Genomic DNA, 10519 nt, shown 5'->3' with positions numbered 1-10519 from the left:
TACAGCATCATTGTCGATCAAACTAATTACGTTGTTCAGAAAAAACTATTATAAATTAATGCAAATTTTATTATTTCGTTCGGTCAATTGGCATTCAAGATGAAATATTTGTTTTAAATTTTTTTAATACATGGTGCCGAATGCAATTGCCAGTTGTCTTTTTTAATAAAAGATATGAGTGAGCTGAAATTCTCAGTTGATGGTAAATCAACATTAAATATAATCCTAACATGCGACAAGTAATTATAATTCAAACGACGGCGGAACATACACATAAGTTACACGCGTTTCTAGCAAGGGGCTAACTTGAAGTCCTCCCGGTCTAACCGCCATACGTTAACGTCACTCACTTTACTATCATATTTTCGGAATGTGGAACCTATGGTAATCAAGTTACTTAAGAGTCGTGAACTTAAAATTACTTAGGGTTCCAAGCGTGCGAAAGAATGGCGCTATAATTTTAAAGGCTTTGACTTCTATATTCTATTTGACTACATGCAGAGACGGCTTCTGTTAATTAAATGAATTATATTCGGTGTATAAACTCGCTTAAGGTATACACTGGGCTAGTATTAGGTCCGAGTATTCGGTGCTAGTACTCGCACTCCGAATATTGTTATTTTTTTATTATTACTGACCATCGTCTACCCTTCACACGAATGACATTGAAACTACACCGCATTCGACTTGATATCGATGAAAAAATATTTAATTGATATTAGAGGCATGGTGGACGTGTGGCTGAGTTGCACTAAAGTTTTCGCAAGTCTCACATTGATTTAACCCATGATTGAATTAATTTATATTAATTCAACCATGGGTTTAACCTGCATGAACATACTGACAGGTTAGCCGTGCGTGGTTCCGGATAAGATATACCTGCTATTTGAGACTCTCGTGATCAAAAATTCAGCCGTTCCTAGAGTAGGTCATAATTTTGAAACTATACCAGGAATGCGGAACGGAATGTAGTCCCGCTATAGCTGTCGAATTTATACGTTATAAAGTTTTCGGTGTGGCACTTTAGTTTTAAACGGAGTAATTTGGGTCCGATTTTAAGGATGATCGAGTAAAAAATTAACAAAAAATTTGTTAAGAAGAAAGGTGAACAGTGTTGCCAATTTATTTGTTCACTATCGACTTGTTGCAAATAGTTCTTTTAACACAATAATTTTTAACGTGTTATTTATGAGCTGTAATCAGTACATTGAAACTTCGGTTGCTGTAAAATTAAACTAAGAAATAGCTAAATTCATTGTGACTTGAAATTTGTTCTGCGTAGATGTTAGTTAAGCCGCATCCAATTAGTTTTATCTTTTTCATATTAATTGCATACATGACCGGATTGTTTTAATTTTGATTACGACAGGAGACCGAGTTGTTAGTTGAGCTTGGCACGCACTAGTGTCAGACTGTCAGTGCCTCGTTCGCTGCCGTCGTGTAAGGGTGTCACTCAAGCTCGTCTTGCGGTAACCTTTTCAAGCAATGGTGAGTATTTTCACATGGACGTCATTATTTCACTATAAATAAGAGATGTTAAATGCTTTATTCGACTATGCTCTAACAATACTCATGATCCTATAATTTTGATAAAGAGATACATAGATGGATGTTTAAAGGACTGACGACGAGAGATGTTACTAAATTGGACTTTCCGTGCCGTCCTGGAGGCCTTTTATTTTTTGTAGACCTTTGTAGTTTATTCAACATTATTGGGTCTATTAGATATGATCAATGTTTTTAAGTTATATTTACTTTCACTTTTAAATTACGTGTACCTGCTGTTTTATTATCATGACATATTTCTCCATGTTTTTCAGTACACAAATTCGCGCAAAATAGAATGTTCACTTGATTTATTCGAGAAATTATCAGCGTGATGAATATGAAAATCAATAGTCGTAATCATTAATACGAATTCCCCTCCACCTCAAAGTTTGAAAAGATTGTCTCGTTTTTCGTTTTGATCCATTAATTTTGTCCTCATGGAAACCCATTTCATCCAAATTTGTCCACATGGCTTCGCAATTTCGTCCCCGTTGCGTCTCCCATCAATAGAGTGACGTTCGGAAATGTCGCATCGTTCTCGTCAAAGTTATCTCGATCTGACCCCATTAAAAATTGATTAAGTGGCAAATTTCCATTATAATTTAAATTCGAGTTTATATAAAGATCGTTGTAAACCAGTTCAAAGAAATGAATCTTGATTAGCGTGGCGGAAATCCTGCGTAGCGTGACGGCAGCAGCGCGGTGTAGGAATCTCGGCTTCCGGATCAGGGGCCAGTCGTGGACCTCTAACATCGTGCGCAGACTCGAAGCAAAATGTTTTTGTTATTCAGAATTAGTATGCGCTTGAAAATTATAATGAGGGAATGTAGTAAAAAAATCCTAAATTATCGCATTATTAAGTGGGAAATGCTTATCTATTATCATGTTAAAATGACTTATTAATATAATGTTACCATATTGCAAGGATTTAAAAATTGCCTCATTATCAACTATTGTTTTAAGCATTCTGAAACTATTAGTTTTAAGCCATCGAAACTATTAATTTTTCGTACAAAGAAGGATTACGCTCAGCTCGATGCGACAAAGCAGCACTCAGCGTTAGTTATAGGACGCTGTGCACTTCACGACGTACGCAACCATACGCTGCATGTATTAGAATCTTTACATTATATATAAAATAGCTCCTTTAATGTTTTATCCGTAATGATTTTGTTATAGTAAATAAGGCTTTTTTATAAACATCTCCCAAGAAAATTTGTCCTAATTCGGGTTATTTATTCAAAAAATGTCACGTTCAGGCTATTTACAATTGTAATAACTACTCATATTACACAAATATGTAGGAAAAATCTTATTTCAAACGAGTGTCAAACGAATTGGTAAGATTAAAGACACGAATTATTTAACCTTAGGCTCGCTAGATACAAAGACATTTCAGTCTTTATGTCTAGGGGCAAAATATTGTGTCATGCAGTGGTTAGTTGCATAATATATGCAGCAGTTATTTTTATGGATTAAACACTAGTTGCAAAAATCGACGGAAAATTCAGTTAACAAAGTTCAAATGTTAAAATCGTCAATAAAATTTTCTTGCCAATTCTAGTTTTTCATCAGAATCAGTTTTAGCCATGCGTAAACGGATCTCATAAATTAATGTAGAGTTCGTGAAATCATTATTCCCATGTCAGAAGCGTCGATCATTCGTCGGTTTCGATACGTTATCGCCGTATCTCACTTGCAATGCGATGCCGATTCGTGAGAGCGGGGTATTGCGCAACGTGTTATCTTTGCTGTATTGAATTATTGATTACATTTTGATTAGTTTGTTTCAGAAATACCTTGTCTAAGCTATACAAATCTTTCCTCAATTTCGTTCAGCTGACGGTTAAAAGGTTTGAAATTAAAAATTTTCTGCTGTAATGTATTAAATAATCTTCAACGCACCAATAATTCAGTTTCTGTTTCAATGAAGGAAACGCACACCTGCCTATTTTATCTTCATGATTTTCTTACTCAATGTCTTTCTATAATAAAAATGAACAAGACTTTTCTGAAACAACCTGTTTCCAGAAGAGGACGAGCAAATATTTTATATACGTAAAAAGATATTATAGGTAATTAGAAAAGTTAAAATTCAATCTAAATCGATTCAGTTATTTATATTCGGCACTATTTATGCCAAAGAAATGTTTTTTTTTTAATTTAATACACATCATATAATTTAAACTTATGTATAAATTTTCTATTTACTAATCATTTATAATTTAAATTTTAATTTAAAATAGAGCTTTAAAGCTTAAAGTAAGTAATAATTAATTTGACACTATTCATTTAATTTGTACCATGTTGGAAATCAATTGCAATTTCTTTAGCCCTTCTCCTTTTTTCCAATATCCAATGATTCCGGAACCAAAAATCGTCAATCAGGCCAAAGTAATAATATCGATTTAGATGACCTAAAGACGATGCGCACCAAAATAGTCTAAAATGTTTGATAGATTATTCACTGAACATGACACTAGCCGAAAATTGCATACATGTATGCTGAATTCAACTCTAATTGAGCTCCAGCAATAAATTAGGTTACATGATAAGGCTGCTTGCTCCATCCCATGGTCTTATAAAAAAATATAACTCAGTACTCACTGCAGTGAGTGACAGAGAGCGCATTTTTTCGTCGACGAAAACTTGAGGTCACGGACGGACGGACAGACAGACAGACAGACGGACATGGCGAGCACAATAGTGCATTTTTTCCATAAATGAGAAAATGCGCTGAAAAGCCTACACAACGCGGAACGTATCAATTTGCCGTCGTGTAAGGTGCGCAGCAATTGAATTGTGTTACACGCAGCTCTTAATACAATGGCACGGTTTCTCGTGAACTGCTGTAATTCCAGCAGATATCTAGATCAAGCTGTCCGATGGCCTGATTCATACAGCTGGTGGAGATGCCGCTGGTGCACAGCTGTTAACAGGTGTTAGCATAGCTGTCTATGTAACTCAGCGGACAGGAGTAAGTCTGTATAGTGCACAGTCTGTATGTGCACCGAGTCGATTGTGTTGCAAAAGTAACACGGCCACTTTTGCACAGCTGTTAGCAACTGTATGTGTGACTGCTTGCCAAGCTCGTACAGCTGCTGGCAGATGTTCAGCAGCCGTAGTCAGATATTACCGAAGATTTTACATCAAATTACTAACTACTATCGGCCACAGGGTGCGATAGGTTCGTTAGACATCATCGGATCGAAAGACACTCAATATTGTCTTATATTTCGAAAGTATACTCTTAGGTCCCTAGTGAAAACTTTAGAGTTTAAGATATTGTAAATACGTCAGGTGATTTCGTCACTTGAATTTCCAGTTCCTTAAAATAGTTCTGATTTTCCTGTTTTAATAGACTTTAGTAACTTTTGGACTTTGCAGCATGTATTGTGTAATAAAGCGGTTTACATTTATTTAAAAATTTTTAACCAGGTTATAATTCCTCTATTTCTAGTGTTTTCTTTCATATTTTTAAAATTCACCATGTGAAATCTTGAAAAATTGTAAATAGTTTTTTGCATGGTGGCCCAACGTCTTTTCATATAAATTTAGTAACAATGCATTCGTGTTTTATTTTTGTTATTCGTGTTCTTGTTGACGCCGTAAGCTAGAGTGGCAGAGGCGCGTGAAGTAGCATTGTTGAGTGCAAGCCAAGATGCGGAGAGGGGAATGGAGGGCTTGTGATCTGTTCATCCCTTAACGAGAGGAATAGTGAGGGAAAATGGGGGATGTGAGGAAAGGTGGGGGTAAGGGCATGTGAAGGGGGGTTTAGGATGTGGAGGTGGGGGTTTAGGATGTGGGGGTGTGGGATGTGGAGGCGTGTGATATGATGAATAACCGAGGACGAAAGGATGAATGTGGCTTGAGGGGAAGAATGGCTTGAACCGAAACAGGATCTGGCAACAGAAAACTGGGAACCGGCGTTTCATCGCTGATATATGAGTGCGAAAATATATTTTACAAGTAAATAGTAAATTATTCAATCAAAAACTACACAAAAATATCCAATTAGATGGCAAGTATCCAATTACATTAATTTAAAATAAAATCCCCATTATTCAATTCGTTAATCTTACAGTTATGATATTGCAAGAGTTTTCTCTGGAGTGATACTAAATTTCTGAAGGCTTTGCCACATAGATGAACGTATGTGAAAGCTGTGAATAAGTAGGTCTTGCAAATTCACACCGAAGATCTGCCTGCTTTTCTCACAATTAACAATTAAGTGCTCTAAACCATTTATTAATCACCCAGTTCTGAGCACCCATTTTCAAATAGCACGTATATTAAGGCACTCTTATAAAGCTCAGCTTTTTACCTCAATCTCCAAATGTTTCCCAATAAATATTGCAAGATGTAAGCCCATCCTAGACTCAGCCACGTACCTCAATTTCCAAATGTATATCTAGTTTAACAATACGTGCATTAAGCCTTCCTAAAGAAACTTATCGATCTTCTTAAGCAAATGCCAACGCGACGTGGGAATTTGCTTTAAAAATATGTTAGACGTTGCGGATGCCACGAACCTCAATCTTGAAGTGTCCCATTAAAGACGACGCGCATTTAAACCTTATATTGGTACTCAGCAAAGAACATCGATTTTAAATTGCTTCCCATGAAATAAAAAATATAACTCAGTACTCACTGCAGTGAGTGACAGAGAGCGCATTTTCTCGTCGACGAAAACGTGAAGTCACGGACGGACAGACAGACGGACAGACAGACGGACAGACAGACGGACAGACGGACGGACGAACATGACGAGCACAATAGTGTATTTTTCCATAAATGAGAAAATGCGCTAAAAACGCTTCACGCCTCAGTCTTGACTCCCCATTTCCCAATCGTTTCCCTTCAATTTTTCAATCGCTTCCCATGTCTCCCATTAAAGAATGCGTGCATTTAAACCTTACATTGAAACTCAGCCACGAACATCAATTTTAATTAATTAATTTTATTTCCTATCAAATAACAAATGCTTCACGAGTCTTGACTCCCCATTTCTCCCCGCAGGCCGCAGAGGTGAAGCGCGCAGAGTTGGACCTCAGTCCCCTCAGGGCTGCCAAGCTCCCGGTCATCTTCGTCCTTGGTTAGAATTTTCCCCGTAATATTGCTGTGATACCAAATAAATGCTTCTACTTGAAATGAGCTTTAATAGTTCTAGTGAGACGCTTCAATTCAATTTAAATAACAGGAATATCTCCGATTGGTCAATATTTTGGCATCTCCAAAACTGCATTCGCTGGTGAATTTTATGATATCGAGTTCATTCCCAGAGTCTCATTTATTTAATAATATTGACGGTATCGTTATTTCATCATCGTAAAAGTGAGGAAAATAGTCCCATTGACCCATTATTAATATACGACTAATTTTACGCTGGCCCCTGTTTGAATTAAGATTTCTAGTTTGATTTATTCTTTGTCAAGGTAAGCCTATTGGTCCGAGATATTTTTGTTAAAATATGCTTAATATTGCGGTGTTCAATTTTTAAAGGAATAATTCGTTTAATAACATAGGTCTAGTAGTAACCATTTCATATAGATTGGTGCGCGTACAAAGAGCGACGAATAACTAGGATCACGAATCCCTATAAATGAGCTCAATGTTTCTATCCTACCTGAATTACACCGCATGTAATGAGTCAGTAAGTTCCAATAGTCCCTCGGTTCCGTCATTAATATAAGCCTTATATTTTAATACCCTTATTTCCATGCCATGTCATGCGTGCTGTGCCGGACAGGAGGCCCTGGGTGCGGCAAGGGCACGCAATGCGAGAAGATCGTGCAGAAGTACGGCTACACGCACCTCTCTTCAGGCGACCTCCTCAGGGACGAGGTCGCCTCGGGCTCGCAGAGGGGAAAGGCCCTCAACGCCATCATGGAGAAGGGAGACCTTGTGCCCTTGGTAGGGGGTTGAAGAGAGATTTGGAATATCATTAGACGCTAAAAGCATCGGAATTTAGTGAGGAAAAAATATATATTTTTTGTCTGTCAGACATATTTCGTTCCTTCGGTTAATAGAAGTAAAAGAGGCACTATATATGTTACTATATATAAATAAATATACTATATAAAATACTATACTATATTTTACTATATATAAAATACTATAGAGGTTCTATATATAAAAAACGATATAGCGGGACTAGATAGATTGTCCCCATTGTAACTAGAAAGAGTTCTCCCGAAGTAAGTGAACCTATAAGTGCAGAAATCTTTCTTACCTTGTGACAGTAAATGCAGGGAGTTGGCCGGAGTTCATGTCGGAGTTGGTGCTCTAGACCACAGGGGTTGGAAGATAATTACTTTAACCAGAGTCCTGCGATGGCAGAGAAACATCGGACTTACGAGTGTATCAGAAATGTGAGGTTTTGTGTTTTTAAGAAGCCGATGGAAAAGAAGGTATTGAAATCGAAAAGTTTTCTGATAAGCTAATGAACTGGAAGTACAGTTCTCTTTTTGCAACTCGAAAGAAATCTCGAGCATCAATGCCCATCCACTCAGAGTGTTAGGACTTCAAACAAACAAATTTTGATGTCAATTATTATTTGAAGTTTATGTATATTGCGGCGTCTCTTTTAGGAAGTGGTGCTGGACCTGCTGGCAGAGGCCATGCTCAAGAAGGTCTCATCTTCGAAGGGCTTCCTCATCGATGGCTACCCTAGAGAACAGGCTCAAGGTGTTCAATTCGAGAACTCGGTGAGGATTTTGAAACAAGAACAAAATATTTACTCGCTATTTTATTCTAGCACATTTAGAAGATTGATAAATGCAAAGTGCTCATGCAAATAACAGTCCAATAGGTAAATTTTACCTAAATATGCACTTAGATTATAATTTGCGGATGATGTCTGTCTCTCTGGCTTACTGTAATCTCGGAGGCTGTTGAATGTAGAAATATAATCTGTAGAAGTTGACCAAGATTAAGTTTCTTTCTGCAGATTCTTCCGTGCACGAAGGTTCTGTACTTTGAAGTGCCGGACGAGGTGATGGTAGAGCGGCTCCTGAACCGAGCCAAGACTTCAGGCCGCGTGGACGACAATGAAGAAACCATCAAGAAGCGTCTGGCCACATTCCACAAGCACAGCGAGCCTGTCATTGATTATTACAAGGGGAAGTGTGCCAGAATTGTGGCAACATCCAGCCCCGATGCAATCTTCGCTGAAGTTCAAAAGGCACTCGATGCGATATAAACTTGGTGCAAAGAAGCTTCAACACGTGTATTGCTTCCATTCAACAGAGCGTCTATAACCTGACATTGTATGCGAGGAAGCAAAATAATATGCTGAGGTGTTAAAAGGGGCATGAAATATTTGTTAAGAAAATCCAATCAAAATATGGACTCGCTGTTAGGAAACTGTTTTTCTTCCAGAACACGGGAGAATGGCTTTATGATTTATTTCACGGCTTTAAGAATTTGAATGAGGCTTATTTAGTTTTGTCCTATACTGGCTGTTACTTCAGTGGTTACATCGATTATCTCTACCAGTATTCAAGATATGTTAAACATTTGACCTGGTATGGTAAGGATCCTTACAAACCATTACTCCTCATAACCACTCTGGTGTTAATTAGGCTTCCAAATCTGTTTCAAAATTTCATTCGTACTTAGCTGAAAACCAAAACATTTTTTTACTACGCCATAAAAATTTATTCGAAATGTTTACCTAGAACAACAAGGTGCGCTTCAGAACCCACTTGAAATTTCGTATGAAATGTCAATATATTTAAGCCTATTTCTTCTTTATTCAAAATGGTTAAATAGTATATGAATGCAGCGAAAGAACAGCTAGTGCCTATACCATGCAATCGCTCAGTACTTCCATTAACTTGCCATTTATAGCTCTGAATAGATATTACTTCTAATTAAGCACACTTGTTATGCGGCCTCTGCACCGCTTTTGCACTTTGTTGTCTATGCTTTTAAGATAGTGATTACGTAAAATGAGCGAAGGAAATGCTGCAATGCTTCCAACTTATCAAGACAACATATCATTTACGCTGCTTAATTAGTTTAAGAAAACGTACCATGTTTCCATACAAGTCTCAAGTTAGCTTCTCTTTATTCACGCTGATTTGAGTGTACGATTATTATCATAAGTGATAATGCTGATAAACAGCGTGGATTATTGTTATTTGAGTCAGTTAATAAGAAGAATTTATTGCTTATTTATAGAAGCGTTTATCTCACAGCTTGGCACATGAGCTGCCGTGTCGCAGAACTGGAAAATAATCACAGTGTATTTATAGCAGAGCAAAATAAGCTCGTCCTATCGGATTTCAAAGTGAGCGAACATAAAGAACTATTCTAATCTCATAACTATTTAATTTAATTGCTTCAAATTTGAATACGATGTACTTTTTCTTCGACAACGTTGAACCAAATTTCCCTCTTTATCAATTTGTCTACTTATGGCAGCTAGATCCTACTCCTCCACATATGAAGACAATTTATTTATTAACGATTAATGTGAATTCTTAAACGAAAAGTTAATAATGGATTAATTGTACCTTCTAATTTCAATTTAACGGTTCCTGTTTAAGAATGAAGGATGTAATTGTAAATGATATTTTTTACTCGTACAAAGGTACAGTGATTATTTTTACCCGTTTAAAAATTCAATTTAAATCTTCATTGCCTAAGATGCTCTTCCATAACTGATGCAATTTGTTCACGAAATCGTTACACATAAACAATTTCTCAATCCAAAAATTGTGTTTTGTTGTCCTCTCACTTAATGTGATGCAGTATTCTCCGCATGAAATAATCTAACAATATAGAGACGTTATTGTATTATAATATATCACTCGAATAATAGCGAGGATATAAATATCGTTCAACGTATACGAGTAACAAATGCCGTAATTAAATAAATATCATCAAATGCAAAGAGCAATGCAATAATAATGCTTATGTTAATGCCTTGGTTGCTAATTAATTGTTATTTCAGTAGCTCGGTTTA

General features: G+C 36.8%; 1 protein-coding gene across 1 annotated transcript; it reads left to right on the top strand.

The window, feature by feature from the left end:
- The first annotated feature begins 1405 nt into the window (after positions 1 to 1405).
- On the top strand, positions 1406 to 10269 carry LOC108670592 (adenylate kinase isoenzyme 1). Its single transcript, XM_018158058.2, has 5 exons — positions 1406 to 1488; positions 6568 to 6643; positions 7298 to 7461; positions 8139 to 8255; positions 8498 to 10269. The coding sequence occupies exons 1-5, from the start codon at positions 1486 to 1488 to the stop codon at positions 8747 to 8749; spliced, it is 612 nt and encodes a 203-aa protein (XP_018013547.1). The 5' UTR covers positions 1406 to 1485; the 3' UTR covers positions 8750 to 10269.
- Positions 10270 to 10519: the final 250 nt, after the last annotated feature.

The sequence above is a fragment of the Hyalella azteca genome, unplaced genomic scaffold (assembly GCF_000764305.2).
Source record: "Hyalella azteca isolate HAZT.00-mixed unplaced genomic scaffold, Hazt_2.0.2 contig11947, whole genome shotgun sequence".
NCBI lineage: Eukaryota > Metazoa > Arthropoda > Malacostraca > Amphipoda > Hyalellidae > Hyalella > Hyalella azteca.
The sequence above is the reverse complement of the archived record's forward strand: the minus strand, read 5'-3'. Positions and strand labels throughout refer to the sequence as shown.